Here is an 11,847-nt window from a genome sequence, read left to right on the forward strand (position 1 = left end):
AATACCTTTCACTGAATACTCTTGGAAGAACGATATGCGATAACAACTTCGAAAAATGTCATCCATCAGCAGCAAACTCTGCCGGAGAGCACTTGGGGAAAACTGTCGTCTGCGAACTTCCTGCTTGAAACGCACAGGTGCCGTAGCCTTTGGAGCTTCTGAAATGTCGTTGTTCACTATAATTCACTCTCATTATATACCGTGTTGCTTGTTTGCTAAAATATATTCTTATTGTAGCAATATTGAGGGCACTTCTATGCGCAATAGCGTGAACAGCTGCCGCCTAAACAGCCTTCGTAGGTGGCGCCACGCTCTGAGTTGCAAGGGTGGGCTTCACCTAACTCTTCGGTGAATGAGGTGAAGCGTGCTTTACGATCCTTCGCGCGTTCCTGGGGATAGCCTTCCACACTGGATCGGGTGATAGCGGGTTAGAATACTAACCAACCTTAAAACGACAGTGATTTCGTGGCATGGTACAAGCTGCCTTGGTACGTAGTCTTTCGTAAAAGGACAGCGAGGGGAGCAAAAGTAACTAGACGAAACTCCACGAAAGTAATCCAGTGGTCGCACCGCTAACACGGATCGAACCATCCATCGCAGAAATAGCGTTACAACAATGCACGTTTTCAGGAATAGGTGCCGCCGCCGAGCGGCAAGCGCGCGAAGTTTATTCATCATCGGCACTGTCATCAAGAACGCGCGTGATTCCGTATGCTTTGTACATTCGTCCAGGCATCGTGTCGTCAGAGGCAATCTTCGAACCATATCCTCATGGTCGGTCGTATTTCTTTGACCACAACGTCATGAAAAACGATGGTGAGCCATACCCGCGACGGTGTCTGCTATGCGCTGGTTGTGAATAAGTCTATTAACACACAGCATCCAAAGCGGAGGAGCAGACGAGACGTTCTTCCGCAACCTCTAGTGTGAAGGCTTCGACTTCTTCGGAAGATGGTACCTCCGCACTCTCAACCGATGACGAAAGCCTGACACCACAACAGCGGAAAGGTATACAGGGAAAGTCTCGGCCCTTTATGACTGTTTTCTACACGTCTGTGCCGATAGTACCATACTCTTCACTGTCTTCAATGTCTTCCTTTCAGAGGTGATGCGCCAGAAGAAGAACTGTGCGATTAAAATCCTGATTACAATTTTTCCGAGGGTGAGTTTAAGAAAATGTGCACGTAGGTCCTGGACGATCAGTGGAGGTATCATCCATGTAGTGGACGAGCAACATCTAATCGGGATGTCCAGCGAATGTCCATGGAACATGTAACCGCGCATAAAGCCTGGGACCATATGACATCCTCTAGATGTCGTATCCACATATTTGTCTCGCGCCTTTTCCTTTCTATGTTGAATTACGCTCTCGTGAGCTGCGTAATGCACGACGTCACTGAGCAACACACGCATCTTGAAGACGTCGAACAGACATTAACCGATCGTTCTGAGAAGATCGTAGAAACCATCGAAAGGCATGAAAGCTCCTGCAAATGTCATGCTGCCCAGTGCACGCATATAATGGTTATGGCGCTCAGAACTTCTCCTTTGTCCCCAGATGGCCTCGGGGTAAGACTGCTTACACTTACTATGTCCTCTCCGCAGATTCCGAAAGTCACGAACGTCCTGCTGGAGTTCTTCGTCAAGCGACACAATAAGCTGTCGTTGGAGCGAGACCCGCTGTCTCACTTCTGCCGGGAGCAGTGCGTGTTGGCGGCTCAGGATTGTTTGCGCAAACTTCATCTCCAATACATCACCTATCAGGTACTACAGATACCTCGCCCGGGAACGGCTACTTCAGGCAACGGGCTTTAGGGCCGTTTAGGGCACCTTGCCACTGTCTACAGCCCGAATCCCATAACAAGCGACACGCGGCAGATACACGCGAGAAGCGACAAAATCGACGTCACTGCCGCCACACGAGCGTCAAAAAAGCTTTGTCGCGGCTCAATATTTCTGCATCTACTCCCAGTAGATATTTGTAGCATGTCGCTGAGTTCGTTGCCTGTTGTTTGACAAAACCAGCTAGATTTGGCGGCGTGAAACAGGAACTGAACGCGTGGGCAAGGGAGAGGGTGGAGAGGGCAACCAACAAAACTAGCAGACGAAGAAGTGGGCGGGGCGTTGGGTACTTCAACCGCAGCGCCACTGCGTTACGGCGAATATTACATAGCAACTTCATTACAATTTCCCCTCGTTTTGACGAATGAAATACTATTTTTGGTATATTTATGGCAATTTACAACTTAGCTCGAATAAAATAAGCATTGCTTCTCCAAAAACATCATTTCTCGGTGACGAATTGTCGCTGCTCAAATGGACCAGGAAGTCGCGCCATGACCAGACGCGACAGCGACAAATTCTGCAGCGCGTCGCGTGTCGCTTGTTATGGGGTCCGCGCTTACGTCTTGAACAGACACTGAGAACAGATGCACCAAATGCTTCGTGAAGGGGCTACCACTCCTAGCTTTGGAGTGGTAGTTTTTTGGAGCATCGCGTATGTCTATAGGTCTCTATATATCAACAACGTGGACGTTCCAGCTCTGAATACCTTTATAAAAATACTTTATATCGCTTCAAGCGCTATACGATTGGTTATTCTCCGGGTGACGTCATATACGTCTCTTTCACCAGGACATCCGCGACATGATTGAGAACCTTGTTGGTCTTCATTCGCTTTGTCTGAAACGGGCGCCTGACAAAGCGGAAGAGTTAGGGCTCATGGTGCGCAAGCTCACCATTATCGTGGGCGAACTGGCAACGTCGCTCGAGAAGATTTCCGAAGTCCCGGTGACTGATTGGATGGCCGTTGGTGATGCTGTTGCTGTCAAGACCGAGCAGGTGATTCAGCTTTGTTCTCCGGTTCTTTTACTCAAGGGATTCAGGCAGGGCCGACGTCACCTACACTGGCCTGCTCGCCTTTTTATTTTTGTCCAATCCAAGCCACTGGTCGCCGCTAAAAGTGAGTGGCGTACTGCGCATTTAGCAGACGACACTTTGCAGACGACACCGTCAGCATCTTTCGTGTCGTCTGCTTCGGAATATCTTGTGGCTGTGCCGCAGGATCTTTCCCACGGTTAGCAGTGTACGTAAACGCTGGACGTTGAGCGTTGGTGCTCAGAAGGCTATGGCGTTTTTCGCGTCTTCCACTTCTGCGGGGAATGTCGCTCGTGTGAATACACGGTAAATGTAAGAATGTGTCCCTGTGTAGGCTCTGTTTTCTTACACTGAGTTAGAAATTTATTTTCAGGAATTTCCAACGCGGCATATAGGCTTAGCGCATTTTATCCCCAAGACAAGCGATCTGGAGTGTATCAAACTTCTGGGAGCTGGAGGCTTCGGGTGAGTGGCAAGCTTAACTGTAACATCACAAATGTCCCACGCTATTGTCCCACGCAATGTTGCGTGTCGCAGGGTCGTCTATAAGGCTCTGTATAAGCCAGCGAACTTGATCTGCGTCCTTAAGATGGTAGCACGTGAACGATTTCTGCGGCCTCAGCAGGCGTGCATGGACAAGGTGGTCGCCTCTGTCGTCAAGAGTCCATTTCTCGTCAAGTACCACGCCTGTTTTGCTACTAGGGTACGTTCTTCGGCCCATATAGTGATAGCACCTCAGAAGGACACGAGGCACGTATTGAACTTCAACCGACAAATTCCAAGGGAGTCCTAAAGAACACACCGTTGACGTTCAGTGGATGTCCTCTGTCTTTTTAGTCAGTTTACCTAGCCCATTTAGCTGACACCAGGAGTATACGCACCAACCTGACCAACCTTTATCCTGGTTTCTCCAGGAGTACACAACTTGTTTAAGGATTAATGTGTCAACCAATGTTTAACCTACTTTCACAGCCATTGAGGACCCTCCTTGTCGCTATTAGGCTATACCAGGGATGCCCACTTAAATGCAGCGAGCTGCTATAGTACCATAGTACCAAGACCCCGAAAACGCAAGCATTCCATCACTGTCGATTAAGGCTCACCTGGCTTAGGGCTGTAGAGGGACACCATTTCCTCCACAAATCTATCGAATCTCATTGGAACGGACCGCTGTCCGACACACATTGTTTGCTGTAGATATTTCCTCGTTATTTCAGGGCGCGTACGTATCAATGATGGACTACGTAGGAGGAACAGACTTCCACCGCGTCCTGGAACACACCGCTTTTCTACCTATTGATCAAGTACAGATTGTGATGGCCCAACTGACCCTGGCGGTGGAACACCTCCACCTCAAGGGGCTCGTCCACCGGGACATAAAGATCTCCAAGTAAACATGTTTCCCTCGCTGTTAGTATTTGTATTGTAACGCTCAATATGGGTCTCACCCTTTTCTGTTCGTATTAATAATATCCACAGTGTTCCTCGAACTTGGGGATTGTCTTAACCATACCAATAGTTAAGAGAGGAGTAAGTCCTGTTATAACAGCCGCTTAACATTACCTTACAAGTCTAGGCCGCACGAAAGTTGGTGCAGAAGCGCGTGGAAATCCTCATTTGTGTGTTGTGTAGAGCTGTTAGTCAAATGTTTGAAGTATAGGCTAAAGGGAACTTAGCAGGATTCCTGGGTTTCGTGCCTTTGAAGTCCAGCAGAGACTGTATTGCGATCGTATTTGATTTTAATTCAATTTTTCAATTTAATTCAGCCATTATTTTTTCCATTCAGTGATGGGTGGGGCCGGGTTGGGGGGAGGGCGGGGGGAAGCAGCATATAGAGCCGCTTGACGAGTCCGCCCACCCCTACAAAAAGGCGAAATGACAAAAGACAGCATGTCTTCAATTTCCCAGCATGCTCGTGGTTCCAGGTGGCAGAGTGAAGCTCATTGACTTGGATACCAACAGGATCTGCTTGGGTCACTGTAAGCAGTGCGGAATAATGCGGAAGGGCCCATTAAGGAGTAATATTTCTTCCTTCTTCTTACTAGTTACCAAACGGGCAATGAAGGGCTACTTCCGAAGGACGCCCTTCGAGTTTCATGACGGGGAGTGTGCCGGGACAATTCCTTACATGGCTCCGGAGGTTATCAAGCGACGTCCCTACGGTACGTTCCGGCAGCGCACGGGGACACTCTGCCCACGTGTCAGTTGTCTCAAAAACGTATCGACAGCTGTAATCGAGTGTGTTGCACTTGCTCGGTCAAGTGACTAAGGTCGCGGTTATGGGCAAAGTTGCATATGTCCTCCTCTCTTCGAAAAAAGAGAGCGGAGACACAACTTTGTAGCCGGTTTTGTAGCTCGTTTTCCCTCGTACCTAATACCTTACCGTACAGTGAAGCCATATATCACGTAGAATAAGATACTCCACAAGCTTTGTTCCGAGATCCCAGGACACATGCATAAAACAAGCAGCGGAGGTACACCTATGATATTAACTACGCAGGAAGCACCGCACACGTTCGGACGTGTAGGAATAGAACAGAGAGACCATAGACAGAACACCAACTGGAGTAAAGGAGATCTGACGCATGCCTCTTACACGGCACGGCATCATTTGCTTCAGCAAATTGTTGCAGACGATTTCTAATATGGCCTGTGACCGGCTGTCCTTGCAGCTGAAGGCGCGTCTAGTCTCCACTGCTTCGTCCGCCGCCAATGGGTTGGCGGCTTGAGGAGATCAGACCTTTTGTAGTCTAGAAGTTGTTGGTATAGGATCATCTTTTATCGGAGTGTTTCAAGCGACAGAAAGTCTTCCCTTTTTTTTTAGGACGTGCGTGCGACTGGTGGTCAGCAGGTGTGGTCTTCTACAAGCTGATGACCGGTCGCGTTCCCTTTCGAGGCAAGACGAGGACAATCATCCGCGACCGAATCATGGCGACACCCCTCAAATGGCCCAAGACCAGTCAACACCCTCACTCTGCTACACCCGCGGCAAAGGACATGGTGTACCTTCTGCTTCAGAAGAACCCAGTGGACCGCTTGGGCTCCAAGAAGTACCAGGACATAAGGACCCACGCCTTCTTCGACGAATTCGACTGGCACCGGTTGAAGGAATCCAACGCGCTCTTTCACATTCCCGTCGTAGGAGGGCTCACTCAGACTGATCCAGCTTTGACCAATTCTGAGGAAACGCAGAACAACAACGTGTGTAAGTGTGCGCTTTGGTGGTTTATTGAGGCAAGCGAGTAGTTGTAATACTAAAACGTAAGTAAAAGTTGTAATAGAAAAGAGGGGTGTTCATGGTCTACCGTATTGATTGCGTACGACAGGACGTCTTCTCTTTCCTCTTCAGCTCCTGTGGAGTCTAAAGAGTGCAAGAAGCGCAAGCTTCTACGCCTGGAAGACATGGTGGACCTTGACCGTTCCCAGCACATTCCTCTCTACACGTACGCTTCGCCAACGTTCAAACGCATCGTTACTACGGTAACCTTTGATTAATTTTTCTACATGAACAAAGTTTTGAGTATGCGCCTACTTTTTTTTTTTTTTCGTTTCACCGCTAGCATATAGATTCCAGACCTCTGGGTCGGCTGGATTCGTATAACAGATAAACCAGTCCTGTACGTCTCCGCTTCACGGTTCCATTGCGTATTTTGAACCGAATCCGGCGCAACTTCTACGCAATTAACTAAAAGAAGCAGATGCAAACATTGTACCATACGCGATTACCAAGTAGAAAATCGTGGGAGAAAAATCACACCAGATCGTCTGCATCGGTATAGGTATCGGAGACGAATGAGCCGACGAAAGTTGCCGTGCCAGAAGGTTCCTTTTCGTCGTCTTCGGAGATAGACTACCAGAAGACAACTGACACCGACTCTGTCTACTTCAACAGTTTCTCAGGATGTATGTGCATTTGTTCTTTCTAAGCCCTTGAATGGAAAGATCAGAAGCGAGCAAAGATGGGAGCAGTTGTCGGCAATAGACCTAAGTGCCGGCAGTGCCAGTTGCATGGCGGATCCGATGCAGCATTCGCACGCCGGATGGCAGCTCCGACAGGTAGCGGGATCGAATCCCGACACCAGCTATGCTGTCACAGGTGTTTCTTTAGTTTAGTTTAGTTTAGTTAGACAGACATTCCTGACGGATATGGGCACATTTCCCCTTGAAGTCCGCCCAGGATGGATACCAATTCCATCTCCCACTCTTTCCTACTCTCCACCTGTCCGCATCGGTACGCTGCTCACAGCTTTAGTTGCTTCGCGGTGCTAATACAGAATAAAAGATCAATCGACCAGCGATTCGACGCTAACCCCCTACACCTCCCACTTGCTGGCACTTGGGTGTGTCCTTCGACTGCCTGAATGACGTTGTGGTTGTTCCTCTGTGTTCTTGGACCTCTTTTGCCTACATGGCGTGCTCGCCGTTCCAGCTACCATCTCCATTGAGGGCAAGTCTACTGACAGGGCTACTGAAAAGCTGGACCTCATTGTTTTCCGCAAGAAAAGCTTCGGCCGCTTTTGGAGCTTTGGTGTCAACTTACAGCAGGTTATGGGCGAGTCCGGACAGAACTACTTCATCGTGGAGGTTCGTAAGATCTCTTATTACGTATATAAGCTACTACCCGAGAGAAACGACTGGAACGTTACTATACACAACTAGTTATATCATGTCGCATCGATTGCTTCATGTTTTGAGATGTTAGATCACAATAGGAAGATGATTTAATTGTTCATGCCACGGTGATCTTGGAATCCACTCACGCTGCCGTAAAGGAGGCTTAATCAATGCACGGTTCGCTACGTGGACGCTAGAGGGCAACCATGTGGTCGGCTGTAGCCAATCGCCACAGAAACCTTGTGGCTACGAGTCTCTGCCCGTATGACTGAAGCAGTCCGTGGTTATATGCGTTGAAAGAGCATTTTTGTGATTGGGGAATGAAGGGATACACCTTACTCCAACCGAGAAGTGAGAAACAAGTCACCAGACGTCGTCCGCCTTTTGACGTTTAGGTTTTAGAGCAGTTTCCAAATTCCTGGGTAGACGTGCAAGCCGAGTGTCCCTCAAAGTATCCTGCGCAAAGCTTTCTCTTCTCTTCTCTCGAATACCCTCCTCCTTTCATGCGACGAAGTCTAGTCTAGTCTAGATCAGAGTCGCAACATAAGCTTCGCTTCAGATAGCGACACTGAGTTCCAAAAGAGAGGCGAGGAGATGACATTTTGTTACCGCGACACGCCATGGCGACACCTACCGGCGCTCGCGATGCCATCTATCGAGCGCGCTCCGAAAAGTTTCTTGTATAGCGAGCAGCTCGCCAAGGTAGGTACTTTGACAGCCCTCCTCGGAACGCTCTCGTGGACAATGTATACGTAGATAATGCCCCTCAACAATCACACACGCTTCCCTAATCCACGACCTCCATGGCGGGTACTGTTACGTTGGCTGCCTCAATTGGGAATGGTGCTGGTGTGAAACGGAAACAAAATGGCTTCCGTGCTCGCCTGTGGAACTCAGTGTCGCTACTTTGAAGCGAAGCCTATTTAGTCACTCTAGTCTAGATGGGGAGAGTGGCACTAGTAGCTCATCTCTCAACGGTGGCTTCTCCATTGAGGGAGAGAGAACTATTTATAACTCCTGTCTCTCCAGAGTATGAAACGTGGCAGTCCAGCGCAGCGATCTCAGATTCTGCAGGGCGACATTGTTGTGGCTGTGAACGGGACTAAAGTGGGTGAGCTGCCCCTGACAGTCGTGCGCCAGATTATGGATTCTTCGGAGGACCAGATGGTGCTCACAGTACTCTCGTCCAGCACAAACAGGATAGTTAGCACAAGGTATCTGCGTTTCCCTCAGTTCTTGAAAAAACAAACCGAAAAGTCATTGTAGCCCCCTTGAGTTGGGCCAAAGCCGATTTCCAGATGTCCTGTCTCATAAAAGCGAACTTAATTCCTACCCGCACCTCTCTAATGCTAACGCAGGCAAGACGTGTTGGCCATTCTGCAGAGTTCTGCGCGCCAGACGATGACCGTGGCAATGCTGAGGTCCGGATGCCGCCATTCGGCTTCGTATGGCTTCACTACCATCGCTGCAAGGACGTGGGACCAGCAGAGCAAGGAATTTGTCCAAGTCCATATCGTACAGGTGAGAAAGAACATGTAGGACTGTTCTTTCGGCTTGTTGGTACATCTTTGAAGGAAGAAACGGGAGCAAAAAAAAAAGACACATGTGCTAGTCCGTGTTGTGTTTTTCTGTTCCGTGGTTTTGTTTTTTCTTGCACTTGCATCTTGCTCTTACACGATGGAACGCACGACAAGAGCAGACGCCGGATGTTGAGAGTACGCCGAAATCCCGTGTGCAAAGCGGCATTCCCCACACCACCAATCAGAGCACGGCCTTGAGGGATGCCGCAGCGGTGCGGGCGTCTGGACGGCGCCATTCTCTGAGCCGAGGCCCCCTCACTTTAGGCCTCCACACGTTAGGGAGTGACGTCATACTGATCTTGCTATCGACGGAGCCTCCGCAGCCCAACAGAGCACCGCTGATCTTTTCACGTTTGCGACGACAAAATTAGCCTAGTAGAAAGCTATGCTGAACGTAGTGCTATCCATTTCATAGACGGGTTTCTGGATGTGCCCGTACCTTTATAACAAGACTGTTTCTCCGCCACTGTGAAGCTGTGATTGTATGAACGATGACGTCCTACTGCCGCCTTGTCCAGCCGTTGTGCTACTATGTCACGCCTTACACTGACATTTTTGTTTCTTTTCGCCCAGAAAGTGAAGGACGTCCACATACGGACGAGAGACCGTCGCCTTTTTCCCGGGGACATCCTGACGCACGTCGACGACACTCCCCTGGATAAGGTGACCCAGGTGGTTCTGCGCAAGTGGCTGTCCAAAGCGCGCTCGGAATTACAAATTACCATCGCACTACTGTCACCACTTCGAAGAAAACGTCCCAGCTTTACCCGTCTGCATGAGACTCTTCTGACCGACGACAGTGTGGACGAACCTTCCTGTGCTGCCGCCATCGAGGAGGGGATTAACGAGTGTAATTCGCTGAAACGATTATCGTAATGAGGCAGTCTGTGGCGTGGAAGATTTTCCGAGTAGAAGGTTTAGTCTGTCGTCTGCTACCGTAGAGTCGTCTGTTACTTTCCAAACCGTGGATGGCTGCTTCCGGTAGCGGTGTGCGGCAGTCAATTTATCTTTCGATATGTCGTTGATAGCGTGAAGTGCACGAATTTGTACGCTTTGTAATGTTAGTGATTTTGTCACGCTATAAGAATATGAGTACATAATGTTCGCAGTGATAAATGGAAGATAAAGAATAGTAAATAATATAAATATCCGTCGGAAACATGCTATAGGAGTTATTCTTAGATGACAGACAAGCACGAAGATAACATGCTTCAGCAGCACATCTACTCGAAAGTATTCACGCTGTGCCGTCTTGGAGTGGTGATGCTGCGCCACCACCACGGGGGGTTGGGGGGGGGGGGGAGGGGATGTGCCGTCCCACTTGCTCTGGCATTAGGACAGTCCCGGAGAACCCCAACCCCAAGACGAGCACCCCTCAGAACAGTGAGCTGCGTCAAAGTATGAGCAAGCTGGTGGGTCAAAAATCGTGTATCATATGAGAGCAACTTTATTTTGAAATGATGACTGGGGAGTAGTGGTAGAGATCTAAGGACAGAAAGCCTGAGCTATGGGCGCACAACGGTAAAACGACAGCCCAGCGCTTGAGCTTTCAACACTGTGTAGACAAACTGGTGGTGGTGGTAACACTGTTGGTATAGTGAGCCAATGTCGAGAGGGCTACACAATAACTTCCGCACGAGAAACTCTGTATTGTATTGTATTGTGAGGGAAACTAAGACTCAACACAGTCCTTCGCAACGTCAGGTACGTTTACTGGTTGCACCCATTGCTGCTAGAGCACTGCACGGGCCCGTACCCAAGGCTACGGAGGCTTTCCTTACCCCACCCGAGCCCGCCCCGGCCGCCGAAACCTCTCTATAATGCCATAATCAGTGGCGTATCTAGAGCTACCTGCGCCCATGGCAACATGGTTAACATGATGTCCTTGGGGATGCGTTTTCGTGTGGTCCGCACTATAGGTTTCACACTACAACCTCTCTAATGGCGGGTGCTTTAGATCATTTATGAATGTGCCAGGTTGAGCGCCCGACCTGGCACATTCACACCCGACCACATAATGGCGCCCCTGTTCACCTGGCGCCCATGGCACCTGTCCACACCTGCCACACCCTAGATACGCCACTGGCCATAATAAACACACAAACAAGCTCGGCCGAGGCCCGACAGCGCAGCTGCATAGGCGGCGTGCAATCAGTCCATTAGGTTCTGTCTACACTGTACACAGCAAACAGTGCAAACCATACTTACATGGAAAGCGCAAGCGCAGCCTTGAATGTGGTTTCTGCTTGTAACAACATCCCGACATAACGCCATCCCGCTTGAGGAGCAACAACAACAACAACAACAAGACCACGTGTGCGTCGAGTCTACTGCCCGCCACCTGCGAATAATTCTACGTACATATATTGTACCGTATTAGCAGGAAGGCTGATGAAGGACTCGGGCACATGTTTGCATTGCTTCCAAAACGTATGTTGTGGATTAAACAACTGCGAAGGAGCGGCTCACAAAAGTTCGGCACGACCGAGGCCCGAGAACTCTCGAACTGAACCCGAGTCCGGCCCGAGCCCGCCGTCAAAACGACTTCGAGATCCGGTCTCGGACCGCGGGCCGAGCCACGCTCGGGCTTTCAGGCCATCCCCCCCTTTCGCAGTGCTTTGGCATCAGTATTTTCCTCGAATATTGCGGGTATTTTCTTGCAGGCGGTTGGCGACTATGAGATACCAAAATCCATTTTCCACAAGCATAACCAATCCAAGCCAAATCCAATCCGATCCAAGAAACCGAAACGGTTTACAGTTCACATATCCTTTGT

The 11,847-nt window shown here is 49.5% G+C and overlaps 1 protein-coding gene across 1 annotated transcript; it reads left to right on the top strand.

The window, feature by feature from the left end:
• Positions 1 to 708: 708 nt before the first annotated feature.
• Positions 709 to 10,224, top strand: LOC135368010 (microtubule-associated serine/threonine-protein kinase 4-like). Its single transcript, XM_064601094.1, has 17 exons — positions 709 to 816; positions 880 to 1,008; positions 1,104 to 1,162; positions 1,606 to 1,764; positions 2,635 to 2,841; positions 3,251 to 3,342; positions 3,415 to 3,580; positions 4,095 to 4,267; positions 4,786 to 4,856; positions 4,923 to 5,039; positions 5,702 to 6,082; positions 6,227 to 6,357; positions 6,657 to 6,780; positions 7,307 to 7,461; positions 8,521 to 8,705; positions 8,850 to 9,012; positions 9,645 to 10,224. Exons 1-17 carry the CDS (start codon positions 804 to 806, stop codon positions 9,945 to 9,947), a joined length of 2,628 nt encoding a protein of 875 aa, XP_064457164.1. The 5' UTR covers positions 709 to 803; the 3' UTR covers positions 9,948 to 10,224.
• The last annotated feature ends 1,623 nt before the right edge of the window (positions 10,225 to 11,847 follow it).

This window comes from Ornithodoros turicata, chromosome 9 (genome assembly GCF_037126465.1).
Source record: "Ornithodoros turicata isolate Travis chromosome 9, ASM3712646v1, whole genome shotgun sequence".
NCBI lineage: Eukaryota > Metazoa > Arthropoda > Arachnida > Ixodida > Argasidae > Ornithodoros > Ornithodoros turicata.

Coding starts and splice junctions, on each gene's coding strand:
- LOC135368010 (XM_064601094.1), top strand. Junction 8,706..8,849: donor AACAGGATAGTTAGCACAAG/GTATCTGCGTTT, acceptor ATGCTAACGCAG/GCAAGACGTGTTGGCCATTC. Junction 9,013..9,644: donor TCCAAGTCCATATCGTACAG/GTGAGAAAGAAC, acceptor CTTTTCGCCCAG/AAAGTGAAGGACGTCCACAT.